The sequence below is a fragment of the Elephas maximus genome, chromosome 1, assembly GCF_024166365.1.
Source record: "Elephas maximus indicus isolate mEleMax1 chromosome 1, mEleMax1 primary haplotype, whole genome shotgun sequence".
Classification (NCBI taxonomy): Eukaryota; Metazoa; Chordata; class Mammalia; order Proboscidea; family Elephantidae; genus Elephas; species Elephas maximus.
In genome coordinates, this window is record NC_064819.1 from 12396909 (window position 1) to 12413304 (window position 16396).

The following is a 16396-nucleotide window of genomic DNA, read 5'->3' on the forward strand; positions in this document are numbered from 1 at the left end:
ACATGCTGCCGAGTAGGACTGGTAAGAGAGAATGTGTTTCTTGAATTTATTTTCATGTAAGTCATCGGTTATCTTGGAAAGAGAAGTTGTGGTGGACTAGTGGGGAGGGAAGCCAAACTGGAGTAAATTGAAGTATGAATGAAGGGACAGTGGTAAGGAATTGGAGATAGTCTAATTTGACAACTCTGAGAAGCTTAGCTGAGAAACAGCAGTGTCTGGGATGGAATGTAGGATCTGAGAAAAGGAGTCAGGACTGATGATGGGAGATGCTAGAACATGTTTGAATGCTGCTGGGAAGGTGGGAATAACTGATTGAGCAAAGTACCCAAGATTCTGTAAGGGACAGGATCTAGAGCACAAGTGGAGAGATTAACCTTTGATAGGGGGAGCTTGCCTCAGTTATAATAACACGGAAGATAAGAAATGCAGAGAGAAGGGCTTTGTAGACTTGTAGGTTAGAAGATGTGAGTTCCTGTCTGATGAACTCTATTCATGGAATCTAAGGCTAGGTCATCAGCTCAAGGGAGAAAGGGATGAGAGGTTTAGGGAGAATGTGGGAGGTGTGAAATTTTAGAGAACTGAAGAGTGAGCTAATTAGTCAAACAGTAAGATTGTCAGCGTTCAGCACCCATGTGAGGTCAGTAACCATGCATTTATAATAACAGTTACCAAATTGTGTGATTTCTTTTTTTCTCCAGCAGTGCTCAGCTAGATTACAGGTGTATGATTGGTGCATCCATGATTTGGACTTTGCTAGGTAGATGTGATAGAGGTTGTTTTCAGGGGAGTGGCTGTAATAATAGATCAAAGTATTTAAACTGGATTGAGAAGGTTGAGGACTGAACAAGGAGTCAGTGGATGAATTGGCGGTTTTGATGAAGTTAAAAATCATGTTCATGAGTACATGAGCTGGCTGAACAGGTTTATATCAGTTCGTTAAATTGCTGTGTTATGACTCTAACATTCACTTTTTTTTTTTAAGGGCCTATAATAGAACTTTTTTAGAGGTCTTTTGCACCTTTTCAAAATGAAACAGTATGTCTAGATAAGGTTTGTATATTTGGTTTTTTTTTGAAATGTGCAAGAGGCTTGGATTTTTTGCTTTTTCATTTAGGCAAAGGGCTTTTATTCGATATATATAGTCGCCATGCTGTTTAAACATGAATTATTTTATTTTGTCTTACTTCAATACAAAATATATGGCTTTCTTTTTGTCTGGATATAAGTTTATCAAGACAGAAGTTTATAGTTAACTGTTTACTTGGCATTACGATGAATGAACACTACTTAGAGAATGGCAATAAAATTTCCTTAATACTGAAAACAAAGTTTACTTCAGTCTCTCTTGAATTCTTACTTTAATTTTCCCTCTGTTTCTCTCTGGACTCTGCAGATGCTTTCAGAACCTTTTTCAAGACAGTACATCTTGGAAATGATGGTGCTGTATGTAGAACACCATGAAATATTTATAAAGTGAACTTGAAATAACTATTTTGTGCTATATCAGATACTATGATTCTAGTACAGACATGCTAGCCAAATGCTATTAAGAAATAAGATAAATTTAGAAGAGGAAAAAAACTTAAAACTGAAAATAATTCTATTCATTTTTTTCTATGAATTGGGTAAGTACCATTATTATTTTATTTGAGAGATAGCCATATGGCTTAAAACTCACTTGGGTCATTAGAGTTTAACTTCAGAGTGAGCTCTGTTGGGTTAGGTCACCCTGACCCATTCAGTTTGGGTTGGGTTCTAGTCATCAGTATTTTTCAAAAGATGATTCCAAGGTGCAGCTAGAGTTGAGAAGCACTGGATTAGATGATTTGGGGGAATGTTCTAGTCCCAGACCTATCATAACAAAATCGTAACAGGAGAGGGGAAAAGAGAGAACTTCAAAGTAAGATTGGTTTGATAGAAAGTGGAAGCTTGACATGCAGTGGGGCATGTGGAGATGAGAGGAGAGATGGCTATTGTCGCCACCACTCCAGAGTCCTAAGAGAACCACAGACACAGGTGGACAAAGAGGAGAGATTGAAGGGAGGGCGGTATTTCAGAGTTCCAGCGGTCAGGCAATGGGTTAATTGATGGGAGCTAAAGTATTTTTTTTTAAAGCAGGAGAGAAAAGAGAAGTGAAGCAATGGCTCTGGCCAGGAGAGAAGAAGTCCTTGGCAGAATTAAACTTACTTACATTTTAGAAGGAAAACCAGAGTGTTCCTTAGCCTTTCCTGCGGCTTGCACCTCTTTTGTTTTCAAAATGTTCTTAGGCTTTTTAGGGAAAAAAAAAATCTTTAAAAAGCTTGTAATCATAGCACAAAGAGAGTTTATTTTCTATTATTGTAATTTGTTAATGAATAAAGAGTTGATTATTTAAATTTCTTTTTTTTTTTCAAAATTGGCTTAATAACTCTACTACTGTAGCTTTTGTTATTGCTATATGGAAAAAATTTTTTTTTCGAGGGCCACACAAATGTTATTTACTTACATGTAGACAATTCTAACCTTTGCTTTGACGTTTAAAAGAGGTGAGAATCTTTTCTCCCAATCAAGTATGCTGTCACAAACCGGCTCCAGGCTCTTGGCTGTCATTTGTAGAAATCATGGTAGTTTCTCTAAAATTTTTAGTTTTCCTTTTTATTAAAATCTACTTGGATTTGGCCATTGGCTTCTGATTTACTCTTCATCAAACTGATATATTAATCAAATCTAGGCTGGAAAGGATATATCTACCAAAAAACCCACTCCCGTCAAGTCGAATCTGGAGTTCATATATTTACCTTATCAGGGTCTGCAGTGGAAACATATAGATGGGAAAAGTCAACTATTGCAAACGTTAAGTCTCTTCAGTTGAAGAATCATTTTTATATTTTCTAAACCAACTGTTTCTTAAAACAAAAACAAAAAAGTGAAATTTCTTTTCCTGACATATTTTATCCAAACTGGAAGTTTCCTAATAAAAGGAAATAAGCTCTCTGTGTTACTGAATTCATCTATTTCTCAACCTTATCAGACCCAATACTCTTTTTTTTTTAACTATAACATTTACGATCTCAACATTCTTTACATGTACAATTCAGTGCCAATAATTGTATTCATGTTATGTAACCATCACCATTATTCCCCTCCAGATCTTTCCATCACCCTTAACAGAAGCTCAGTGTCCTCTAAGCAACGAGACATCCTTTCCCCTCTCTCCTGCTTATCCCTGGTAACCACTAATCAACATTTGGTTTGTATCCACTAGCCCATTCCAGATATTTCACATAAGTGGAATCCTATAATATTTATCCTTTTGTGGCTGATTTACTTCACTCAGCAGGATGCTTTCAGGATTCATCCATGCTGTAGCATGCATCAGTACTTCATTCCTTTTTATGGTTGAATAATATTCCATCCTGTGTACATTTTGTTTATCCATGCATCTGTTGGTGGACATTTAGGTTGTTTCCATCTTTTGGCTATTGTGATTAGTGCTGCAGTGGACTTTGGTGTACATGTACCTGTTTGTGTTCCTGCTTTCAGTTATTTTCGGTACATACCTAGGAGTAGAATTGCTGGATTATATGGTAATTCTGTTTCACTTTTTGAGTAACCACCAGATTGGTTTCCACAGTGACTGTACCAATTTTCAATCCCACAGCAATGGATAAGGGCTCTATTTCTCTACATCCTCGCCAGCATCGATTATTTTCCACTTTTTTAATCATGGCCATCTTAGTGGGTGTAAAGTGATAGTTCATTGTGAGTTTGATTTGCATTGCCGTAATGACCAATACTCCCTTTTATAACATATTTTTAAGTTCCCTTTACTATTTCGAAATGAAGTTCATAACTTAATATAATCTGTGTACATATTAAATATAATATAAAGACAAAAATAAAAAAGAATATAGTAAAGTGTTTTATATTCCACTTCGTAAATGTTCAGGCATGGCTTTACCAGAAGACAAAATGAAGTAGCCATATGCTTGTAAAAAAAAAAAAAAAAAGCTTGTACTTACCTTTAATGAATAAATTTGAATTTAAGAGAAGCAAGACAATATTCAACTTACACTGTCAACAATTTATATTTACCTTGTTGAAATAACTGGAAAAGTATTGCTGTCGAATTGGTTCTAACTCATACCAACCCTATGTACAACAGAATGAAACACTGCCCAGTCCTGTGCCATCCTCACAACTGTTGTTATACTTGAGCCCATTTTTGTAGCCACTCTGTCAATCCATCTCATTGAGAGTCATCTTCTTTTTTGCTTACCCTTTACTTTACCAAGCATGATGTCCTTCTCCAGGGACTGATCCCTCCTGATAACATGTCCAAAGTATACGAGATGTAATCCCACCATCCTTGCTTCTAAGAAGCATTCTGGCTGTATTTCTTCCAAGACAAATTTGTTCGTAATTGGGGCAGTCCATGGTATATTAAATATTCTTCGCCAGCACCATAATTCAAAGGTGTCATTTCTTCTTTGGTCTTCCTTATTTATTGTCCAGCTTTCACATGTATGTGAGGGGATTGAAAACACCATGGCTTGGGTCAGGCACACATTAGTCTTCAAGGTGACATCTTTGCTTTTAATACTTAAAGAGGTCTTCTTTATGTTGAGGTGTAATCCATACTGAAGGCCATAGTCTTTGATCTTCTTCAGTAAGTATTTCAAGTCCTCTTCACTTTCAGCAAGCATGGTTGTGTCATCTGCATAACTCAGGTTGTCAGTGAGTCTTCCTCCAATCCTGATGCTCAGTTCTTTTCATATACTCCAGCTTCTCAGAATATTTGCTCAGCATACAGATTGAATAAGTATGGTGAAAGGGTACAACCCTGATGCACACCTTTCCTGATTTTAAACCACGCAGTATCCCCTTGTTCTGTTCCAATGACTGCCTCTTGGTCTATGTACAGGCTCCTCATGAGCACAATTAAGTGTTCTGGAATTCCCATTCTTTGCACTGTTATCCATGATTTGTTATGATCCACAATAGTCGAATGCCTTTGCATAGTCAGTAAAACACAGGTAAACATCTTCCTGATATTCCCTGCTTTCAGCCAAGATCCATCTGACATCAGTAATGATATCCCTGGTCTCGTGTCCTTTTCTGAATACAGCTTGAATTTCTGGCAGTTCCCTGTCGATGTACTTTTCCAGTTCATATTTATATACATTCTTAGAATTGCCGTGAATGCAGTAACTGTGTATACAAACAAATATTGGTATGTTGTATTGCTAACCCAAATACAATGAGCAGCACTGATATCGCTAATGTGCTTTCCAAAATGGTTAAAAAAAAGAAAATCTTGATCAAGCTCTGAAAAAAAAAATCTTTCTTGAGTTTCATGAGAGTTGCACACTTGTAAATTTCGGTGAATTTTAAATCTGTGCAAAAGAATACTTTGAGTTTATAAATATGCAAGTAGGTTCTCACCTTAAAATTATAAACAGATCTTCTAAGGACATGAATGTCCAGCTGAATTTTCAGAAGTTTTGCAGAACATGTACAAGAGTTGGTTCATGCATTGCAAGACACTTAGCATTCCTAGACCCCTCCCAGTAGCAGTCTGCAATCACTGTGACAAGCAACCCCTCACTTCATCTCCTAGGGGACAGTACTGCTCTCATATAAGCCATTGATTTTAATGTCTGAATACACTTGCTATGAGTATGTTTTCTTTTTACCACGATTAAATACTGTTTTGACTGGAGGGGAATTTCCTTTGCTAACTCTTACTCAGAAACTAGTTTCACATCTTCAAAACTGACTGAACATTTCAGCTAACAGCATGGTGATGCCGCGCATATAACCTTAATAGCATGAAGTCTATAAAGGCAAGTAGACTCCTGAGGACATTTGGGTTGATGTCACCTGAGAAACTCATTACAGGCATCATATCAAGTTGAACATTCTTTTGTCACATAATAGTTGTATAATAAGTGAAAACTTAAGCCTTAAAAATTATAAAAGTGTCTTGGGTGCCAAATGGGCAAAAGAAATTTTAGCAGGCATCTTTATCAAATAATGTAATCATTGGTGGCGTGGTGGTTAAGAGCTCGGCTGCTAACCAAAGTTTGGCAGTTTGAATTCACCAGGTGCTCCTTGGAAACCCTATGGGGCAGTTCTACTCTGTCCTGTAAGATTGCTATGAGTCGGAATCGACTCAACAATAACAAGTTTGGTTTTTTCAGCAATTACTTCTGGAGTTCATGAAACGGACTGAAACCTCTTACAATAACTTGTATATGGCATAAAAACTACTCCTCTTAAGTCTGGTATTACCTTTTCACCTTTTGTTGATTGAGGAGTAGTAAAAAATATACAAGTGAAAAAAAAAATCCAAGTAATCTTTTTCTGTAAATTATTGTAATTTACCACCCAGGTGATTTCATTCATTATCATAGCTTCAAATAAACCCCTACAATCAATGACTCCCAAATCTCTGTCTTAACTCCAACCTCTACCTTGTGTTCCGTACTTATATATCCAGTTGCCTCTGCCATGTATCTCTGCCTGAGTTTTTACCAGGCATCTCAAACTTACCAGGTTGAAAATTGAACGTGTGATTTTTCTCCCACAAACATTCCTCTGGTGTTTTTTATCTCAGGAAATGATACCGCCATTCATCCAGTTGTTCAGACTAGAAACTTCTGGGGCCATTCCTCACTTCTCTCTTTTTCTCATACCCCAAATCCAAATCCAACTCTATCTTTAAGTTATATTATGAATCTGACCACTTAACACACCTTCACCTGTTACACATGGGTTCAAGCCAACATTATTTTTTACCTAAGAGACTTCAATAGCCTTGTAACTGGTCCCCATGCTTCCATGTTTCTTCCGCACCATCAAAGTCTGTTCACTGATACACATAGGGTTCAAGTCAGTTGTCTCCTTAAAATTTTCCAGTAAATTTACATTACATTTCAAACAAAATCCAAAATTCCTACCATGGCTAGGAACTGTGGTCTTCTGGCTGTCTTTCTGGCCTCATTTCCTACCATTCTTTTCCTCATTCATTTCACTCCAGCCACAGTGGTCTTTTTGCAGTTAGAGAACACAACAAGCAGGCTCTTGCTTTGGGGCATCTGCACATGCTGCCGTGTTGGAAAATATTCCCCAGTTTTTTCATGGTTTTCTCACTACATGAGAATCTCTATTCAAATTTCACCCCTTGTAGAGGCCTTCCGCAACTACCCTGTCTAAAATAGAACCTCCCACCCCTATCCCCATATACATTTCATTTTTTTTTCAAAGGACTTATACCTACTTGGCATTATATATTTGTTTATTTGTTTACTGTCTCTTCCACTGCAAAGTAAGCTCATGACTGTAAGCACATGAATTACAAAAGAAATCAGTGATGACTAACTTTTGACAAACACTATTAAATGACTATGACTACGTTATAAGTAAATTCTTATGTATATTTTTTTCACTCTTCAAAACTATGATCTTCTAAGTCACATTTTCTCTCATTTCCTGATATAATTAAATCAGTGGTATAAAAGGAAGGGTGATATTGGTATTCAAAAAAAGACTAAAGTAGGTGATACTAAAGCCATGCTTGAGTTTGATATACTCTTTCTTTCTTTATAGGCAATATTAATTATTTGGGTTATAATTTGATTAATTTACAGTATAAGTAGTCTGATTATTAATGACAAAATGCTGGTCAAACATAATCAGCTTAGGGGTTATATTTTACATAATATATATTTTATGCACAAATAAGTATATTATTTAATATTTACTACTAGTTTTGCTATTTCTTTTTTATTTTAGGAAATGATTTGCAGCTGAGTGATTCAGGAAGTGACAGTGATGACTGAAGAAACATTTAGATATAAATATTATGTTTACAAGGATTGTGATAATTTGCTTTGTATTAAGAATAAAAATACCTAAGATTGAGGAAAATGTATCTTAATTTTTGATGATAAAAGTAATTAAATTTGATTGTGAACTTTAAGTTGGCGTTACGTTTTTAACCTTTTATTGACTACCAGCATTTTCATATGTTTTCTTCATTTGATCTTAAAAAACCCTTTATGAAATATCGGTATTATTCCCATTTGACAGATGAGAAAATAGGTAACTTGCCTACGAAGTCTTAGTTAACATGTGTTCTAGGGTCCAAGTCTGGTGCTTTATTTTACCATACTATTGTCTCCAATTATTGATTTATAATAAATGTCCATATTTTTTATTATATTTCTGAGCCTTTTTTTTTTTTTTCTGAGATCATGTTTTTAATGGACAACCTGAGTGTCTGCAAACATTCATGGGTTAAATATGTGAATGACATTTCTTTTTTTTTTTAATTTTTATTGAGCTTCAAGTGAACGTTTACAAATCAAGTCAGTCTGTCACATGTAAGTTTATATACACCTTACTCCATACTCCCACTTTCTCTCCCCCTAATGAGTCAGCCCTTCCAGTCTCTCCTTTCGTGACAATTTTGCCAGCTTCCAACCCTCTCTACCCTCGCATCCCCCCTCCAGACAGGAGTTGCCAACACAGTCTCAAGTGTCCACCTGATACAAATAGCTCACTCTTCATCAGCATCTCTCTCCTACCCACTGTCCAGTCCCTTCCATGTCTGATGAGTTGTCTTGGGGTATGGTTCCTGTCCTGGGCCAACAGAAGGTTTGGGGACCATGACCGCTGGGATTCCTCTAGTCTCAGTCAGACAATTAAGTATGGTCTTTTTGTGAGAATTTGGAGTCTGCATCCCACTGAACTCCTGCTCCCTCAGGGGTTCTCTGTTGTGCTCCCTGTCAGGGCAGTCATCGGTTGTGGCCAGGCACCAACTAGTTCTTCTGGTCTCAGGATGATGTAAGTCTCTGGTTCATGTGGCCCTTTCTGTCTCCTGGGCTCTGAGCCTTTTCTTTCTGAAGTTCCTGAAATTTGGTTGAAAATAATTTAGCCAAAATTTAAGATTAAGGAAAGTTAAACAATTGTTTTAACGAAACAGCTATTCTGTTATTTCTTGCAATATCTTTCATCAATTCTTATTTTGTTTCTGAGGGAAAAACAGTTAAATAGTAAAGAGAAGTGTCATTAATATTTATATTATTTTTTAATTTGGGGGAGTTGACAAATGTTAGATTATAGTTGTATTTGTTTAACAACAAAGCTACTGACTTGCAGGTTCTTTTTTTTTTATTATTCAACTTTACCTCTTACCATGGAATTTCTGTGCTTTTGTTTGTTTAAAAATCCATGAGTTTTAGTTTTATTCTCTCTCCTACTTGCTCTCTCTCTCTTTCTCCCTTCCTCTCTTCCTCCCTCTTTCTGGCTGCTTTCAGCTAATCTACCTGTGTCTTCATGCTTATTTCTGTTTTATTTACCTATACTTAGTTGAGAACCACAACTATGCCATTTTTTTTTAACTAAAGCAACTCATACATTCAGAGTAGCTAATAAAGCATGTTTATCATTTTAGTATAGGAATACAAATTATAAAGATTTTTTTCTGAAAGTCGTTATGCTTAGATTTCATTTACTAGTGTTAATTCTACCAGAAGTGAGTATGTGGTGATATGAACTGATAATGCTGGCTAGATGACATGTATTATGTTTTCAAACTATATTTTTTGCAATCTAAACAAGCTTTTCTCTCTTTGTGATTTCTTAAATAAAAAGATTCTTAAAGACCTTTTTTACAGAAAGAATACCTGGTATACCGTTCCTTATACTTTGTCTTCTATATCAGTAGCTTAGTGAGGAATGGAGTCTTGTCTCATGCACCTCTGTATCTCCTTATTTGATGGGTTGGGTTTTCAGACTTTGAAATATATGAAATGCAGTTTGTGGATTGGATAAGTTCTCAGATATGCGGTTCTCTGCCAGAAACATCTGATGATCCTGACATGGTTCTAAACACATATCCTTTTAGTATGAACTGTTTTGAGTGATTTGACAAAACTTCTGATAATATAAACATGAAAGCAGGAAAAGTAACTTGGCTACAAAGGAACAAAAATCAGCTGACTTTAAACAATTCTACAAACTAAAACTCTAATGTTAGTTTGTTTCCTGGGGCTGCCGTAATGAAGAAATACAAATCGGGTGGCTTAAAACAACAGAAATTTATTGTTTCACAGTTGTGAAGACTAGAAGTCTGAAATTAAAAGGTGTTGGCAGGGCCATGCTCCATCTAATTGCTCTAGGGAAGAATCCTTCCTTGCCTCTTACAGCTTCTGATGAGTGGACAATCCTTAGTTTTCCTTGACTTCTGATAGCATAATTCCAGTCTCATCTTCCAGCACTATATCAGACGATGTTCCACTGCTATTCATAAGGTTTTCACTGGCTAATGCTTTTCAGAAGTAGACTGACGGGTCCTTCTTCCTAGCAGTGGAACATTGTCTGATATAGTGCTGGAACATGAGCCCCCCAGGTTGGAAGGCACTCAAAAGATGACTGGGGAAGAGCTGCCTCCTCAAAGTAGAGTCGACCTTAATGACGTGGATGGAGTAAAGCTTCCGGGACCTTCATTTGCTGATGTGGCACGACTCAAAATGAGAAGAAACAGCTGCAAACATTCATTAATAATCAGAACCTGGAATGTACAAAGTATGAATCTAGGAAAACTGGAAATCGTCAAAAATGAAATGGAACACATAAACATCGATATCCTAGGCATTAGTGAGCTGAAATGGACTGGTATTGGCCATTTTGAATCAGACAATCATATAGTCTACTATGCTGGGAATGACAACTCGAAGAGGAATGGTTTTGCACTCATCGTCAGAAGAACGTTTCAAGATCTATCCTGAAGTACAACGCTGTCAGTGATAGGATAATATCCATACGCCTACAAGGGAGACCAGTTAATACGACTATTATTCAAATTTACACACCAACCACTAGGGCCAAAGATGAAGAAATAGAAGATTTTTATCAGCTGCTGCAGTCTGAAATTGATCAAAGATTCAATCAAGATGCATTGATAATTACTGGTGATTGGAATGCAAAAGTTGGAAACAAAGAAGGATCAATATTTGGAAAATATGGCCTTGGCGATAGAAACAATTCCGGAGATCGAATGATAGAATTTTGCAAGATCAACGACTTCTTCATTGCAAATACCTTCTTTCACCAATATGAACAGCGACTATACATATGGACCTCGCCAGATGGAACACACAGAAATCAAATAGACTACATCTGTGGAAAGAGACGATGGAAAAGCTCAATATCATCAGTCAGAAAAAGGCCAGGGCCCGACTGTGGAACAGACTATCAATTGCTCATATGCAAGTTCAAGCTGAAACTGAAGAAAATCAGAGCAAGTCCACGAGAGCCAAAATATGGCCTTGAGTATATCCCACCTGAATTCAGAGACCATCTGAAGAATAGATTTGATGCACTGAACACTAGTGACCAAAGATCAGACGAACTGTGGAATGACATCAAGGACATCATCCATGAAGAAAGCAAGAGGTCACTGAAAAGACAGGAAAGAAAGAAAAGACCAAGGTAGATATCAGAGGAGACTCTGAAGTGTGCTCTTGAGCATCGAGCAGCTAAAGCGAAAGGAAGAACTGATGAAGTAAAAGAACTGAAGATTTCAAAGGGCCTCTAGAGAAGACAAAGTATTATGATGACATGTGCAAAGAGCTGGAGATGGAAAACCAAAAGGGAAGAACACCCTCGGCGTTTTTCAAGCTGAAAGAACTGAAGAAAAAATTCAAGCCCCAAGTTGCAATAGTGAAGGATTCTGTGGGGAAAATATTAAACAACGCAGGAAGCATCAAAAGAAGATGGAAGGAATACACAGAGTCATCATACCAAAAAGAATTAGTTGATATTCAACCATTTCAAGAAGTGGCATATATATGATCAGGAACCGATGGTACTGAAGGAAGAAGTCCAAGCTGCTCTAAAGGCATTGGTGAAAAGCAAGGCTCCAGGAATTGATGGAATATCAATTGAGATGTTTCAACAAACAGATGCAGCGCTGGAGGTGCTCACTTGTCTGTGCCAAGAAATATGGAAGACAGCTTCCTGGCCAACTGACTGGAAGAGATCCATATTTATGCCTATTCCCAAGAAAGGTGATGCAACCGAATGTGGAAATCATAGAACAATATCATTAATATCACACGCAAGCAAAATTTTGCTGAAGATCATTCAAAAACGGCTGCAGCAGTATATCGACAGGGAACTGGCAGAAATTCAGGCCAGTTTCAGAAGAGGACATGGAACCAGGGATATCATTGCTGATGTCAGATGGATCCTGGCTGAAAGCAGAGAACACCAGAAGGATGTTTACCTGTGTTTTATTGACTATGCAGAGGCATTTGACTGTGTGGATCATAAGAAACTATGGATAACGCTGCAAAGAATGGGAATTCCAGAACACTTAATTGTGCTCATGAGGAACCTTTACATAGCTCAAGAGGCAGTTGTTCAGACAGAACAAGGGGATACTGATTGGTTCAAATCAGGAAAGGTGTGCATCAGGATAGTATTCTTTCACCATACCTGTTTAATCTGTATGCTGAACAAATACTATGAGAAACTGGACTATATGAAGAAGAACGGGGCATCAGGATTGGAGGAAGACTCATTAACAACCTGCATTATGCAGATGACACAAGCTTGCTTGCTGAAAGTGAAGGGGACTTGAAGCACTTACTAATGAAGATCAAAGACCACAGCCTTCAGTATGGATTGCACCTCAACATAAAACAAAAATCCTCACAACTGAACCAATGAGCAACATCATGATAAACGGAGAAAAGATTGAAGTTGTCAAGGATTTCATTTTACTTGGATCCACAATCAAAAGCCATGGAAGCAGCAGTCAAGAAATCAAAAGACGCATTGCGTTGGGCAAGTCTGCTGCAAAGGACTTCTTCAGAGTGTTGAAGAGCAAAGATGTCACCTTGAAGACTAAGGTGCGCCTGACCCGAGCCATGGTATTTTCAATCACATCATATGCATGTGAAAGCTGGACAATGAATAAGGAAGACCAAAGAAGAGTTGACGCCTTTGAATTGTGGTGTTGGTGAAGAATATTGAATATACCATGGACTGCCAAAAGGACGAACAAATCTGTCTTGGAAGAGGTGCGTCCAGAATGCTCCTTAGAGGCAAGGATGGTGAGACTGCGTCTTACATACTTTGGACATGTTGTCGGGAGGGATCAGTCCCTGAAGAAGGACATCATGCTTGGCAGAGTACAGGGTCAGCAGAAAAGAGGAAGACCCTCAACAAGGTGGATTGACACAGTGGCTGCAACAATGAGCTCAAGGATAACAACGATTGTAAGGATGGCGCAGGACTTCATTCTGTTGTGCATGGGGTCGCTATGAGTCGGAACCGACTTGACGGCACCTAACACCAACAATTCCAGTGTCTGCCTCTGGCTTCACATGGCTGTCTTCCATCTGTGTGTCTGTTTCCAGATTTCCCTCTTCTTTTAAGGATACTAATCACTGGATTAGTGTGTCCTCCTCTTCCCTTGATCACATCTGCAAAGACCCTCTTTCCAAATAAGGTCACATACCAGGAGGTTAGGACTTTAGTACAGCTTTTTGTTGAGCACAATTCAATACACAATAGTTAGTAAAGCAACATCTTTCCAAGGGGTATAGTTATTACCTATGGATTCTGTATTCATCAAGTATCATCCATAGTTTGGTAAAAATGCATTCTTAGAAAGGTCAGAATTCAGGAATTATATAATTTGTGTCCCATTCCTTTAATAATTATTCAATAATTTTCAATTTACTAAGAGATCAATCAAAATAAAAAACTCAAGAATGGAAAATTATTATAAAAAAGGTTAATAACATAATGTATTGAGAACTGGCAGCTTCTCTGTCCCTGTGAAGGGGACTCTCTCAGTTTGAAGCAGTAGATGATGTTCGTGCCTAGCAACCTGAGTGACTTATTGGATGCTGGCCAGTGGAGGGGGGCCAAGAGCTTAGCCCTGCTAGCCTTAGGTTGCAGTCCAGGTTGGGGCAACCACGTTTTGGACTATGTGCACGTAAGTAGCAGACAGCAGAGACAGCCCAAGCCATTCCCACATTCCTGGCCAACTCTGAGGTCACATGCATTTGCATTAAGAAAAAAATTGCCATCGAGTCAATTTTAACTTGTAGTTGACCTGTGACCCTGTAGGACAGAGTAAAACTGCCCCATAGGGTTTATGATGGTTAAAGTTATGTGTCAATTTGGCTGAGCCATGACGGTCAGTGGTTTGGCAGCCATGTAATTTGGCAGTCGTATGATGATGTGATCACTTCCACAATGAGATTTGATATAATGTGATTACCTCCATGATGGGATCTGGCATGAGTAGCCAATCAGTTGAAAGGGAGTTTCCTTGGGCGTGTGGTCTGCATTGAATATAAGTGGACATTCTGGCAAGGCTTGTGGGCTTTTGCTCACTCTGGATCCTGCAGCTGGCTCTTGTTCATTTGACCTCCCATCCTTGGGACTTCAGCTAGCAGCTTACTTGCAACCTTGCCTGCCAATACTAGGTTCACCAGCCCCTGTAGTTATGTGAATCAGGAGAAGCCTCTATGCTGACTGACAGACTTTGGGACATTCCAGCCTCTACAACCATGTGAGCCATTTCCTTGATATAAGTCTTTCTGAATATATATATATATATATATATATATATATATATATATATATATATATATATATATATTCATATGCTTTGCTAGTTTTGCTTCTCTTGAGAACTCAGCCTAAGACAGGGTTTCCACGGTTGACATCTTTAAGGAAGCAGACTGCCACATCTTTCTCCTGTGGAGTGGCAGATGGGTTTGAACTGCCAACCTTTTGGTTAGCAGCTGAACACAACCCCTGTGCCACTAGGGTTCCCTATGCATGTGCATAGGAGACTCAATAAGGCCTGGAAGAAAGTAAAACATGGGGTAACTTGAAAACAGCCTGAACTTTCATTGCATTTCCTACACACACAAATCCATCAATGGGAGTGAAAGCCTTTTTGGCTCAAGGTGTTTGACAATCTCTGTCCAATCTTTGGCTGACCAAAAACTATACAGACACAGGACCAACCCCTAGAAAACTCAGCTAAAAATTAAAAACAATTAAGAAAAAAAAAAAACTGAGTAGAACCAGCAGTGATGCATATCACAGAGGAGACAGTTTTCAAAGATTTAGCTCGTGTAAGTTACTCAGCAAAAACCATGAATAACAACCTTCAGGCGAAAAACATCAGAACCTAGCATTGCTATGAAATATTATATAAAATGTTCAGTTTTCAAAAGAAAAAAAAAAAAGACCTGCAAAGAAACAGGAAAGTGCGATTCATACTTGGGAAAAAATAGTCAGTAGAAACTGTCTTTAGTGTCCCCAGATATTGGATTTAGTAAGAAAAGGCTTCAAAGTATCCATTACAAATATGTTCACATAACTAAAGGAAACGATGTTTGAAGAAATAAAGTATGACAAAAATAGGAAACCTTGGTGGCGTAGTGGTTAAGTGCTACTGCTGCTAACCAAAAGGTCAGCAGTTCAAATCTGCCAGGTGCTCCTTGAGAACTCTATGAGGCACTTCTACTCTGTCCTGTAGGGTCGCTGTGAGTCAGAACTGACTCAACAGAAATAGGTTTGGTTTGGTTTTTATGACAAAAATAAATCAATAGAACTTCAATAAGGATATAGAAATAATTTTTAAAAGAACCAAATGGAGATTCTAGAACTGAAGAGTACAATAATTAAAATGAAACATTTAGTAGTGGGGCCTGCATTGCTTTCCTAGGGCTGCTGTAACAAAGTACCACACACTGGGTAGCTTAATACAACAGAAATTTATTCTCACAGTTGTGGAGGCTAGAGTACAAAATTCTCATGTCGGCAGGGCCACGATCCCTCTGATGGCTCTAAGGAAGAATCCTTTCTTGCAGCTTCTAGCTTCTGATGACTGCCGACTATCCTGAACACTCCCTTGGCTTTTGGCAGCATCCATCTCCTGCCTCTGTCTTCACATGGCTGTCTTCCATCTGTATGTCTGTGTCCAAATTTCCCTCTTATAAGGATATTAAAGACTGATCCCATTGCTGTCGAGTTGATTCCGACTCTTAGCAACACTATAGCACAAAGTAGAACTGCCCCATAGAGTTTCCAAGGAGAGCCTGGTGGATTTGAACTGCTGACCTTTTTGGTTAGAAGCCGTAGCACTTAACCACTACACCACCAGGGTTTCCATAAGGGTATTAGTCATTGGATTATTATAGATCTCGTCTTAACTTGATTACCTCTGCATACACCCTATTTCCAAATAGGGTCAGATTCATAGATTCCTGGTGGGCATGAATTTTGGAGGGACACTATTTAACCCAGTACAGGGTTCAACAGCAGATTTAAAATGAAAGAAGAAGCCATGATCTTGAAGATAACCCAGTGCCCA

General features: G+C 38.1%; 1 protein-coding gene across 1 annotated transcript in view; it reads left to right on the forward strand.

Annotated features, from left to right (window-relative positions):
* Positions 1-7988, forward strand: part of EAF2 (ELL associated factor 2) — a 48159-nt gene extending 40171 nt beyond the window's left edge. Inside the window, exon 6 of the mRNA XM_049877758.1 lies at positions 7777-7988. Coding sequence (XP_049733715.1) covers positions 7777-7823 — 47 coding nt within the window. The 3' untranslated portion in view covers positions 7824-7988. The remainder of the gene's footprint in view (positions 1-7776) is intronic.
* The last annotated feature ends 8408 nt before the right edge of the window (positions 7989-16396 follow it).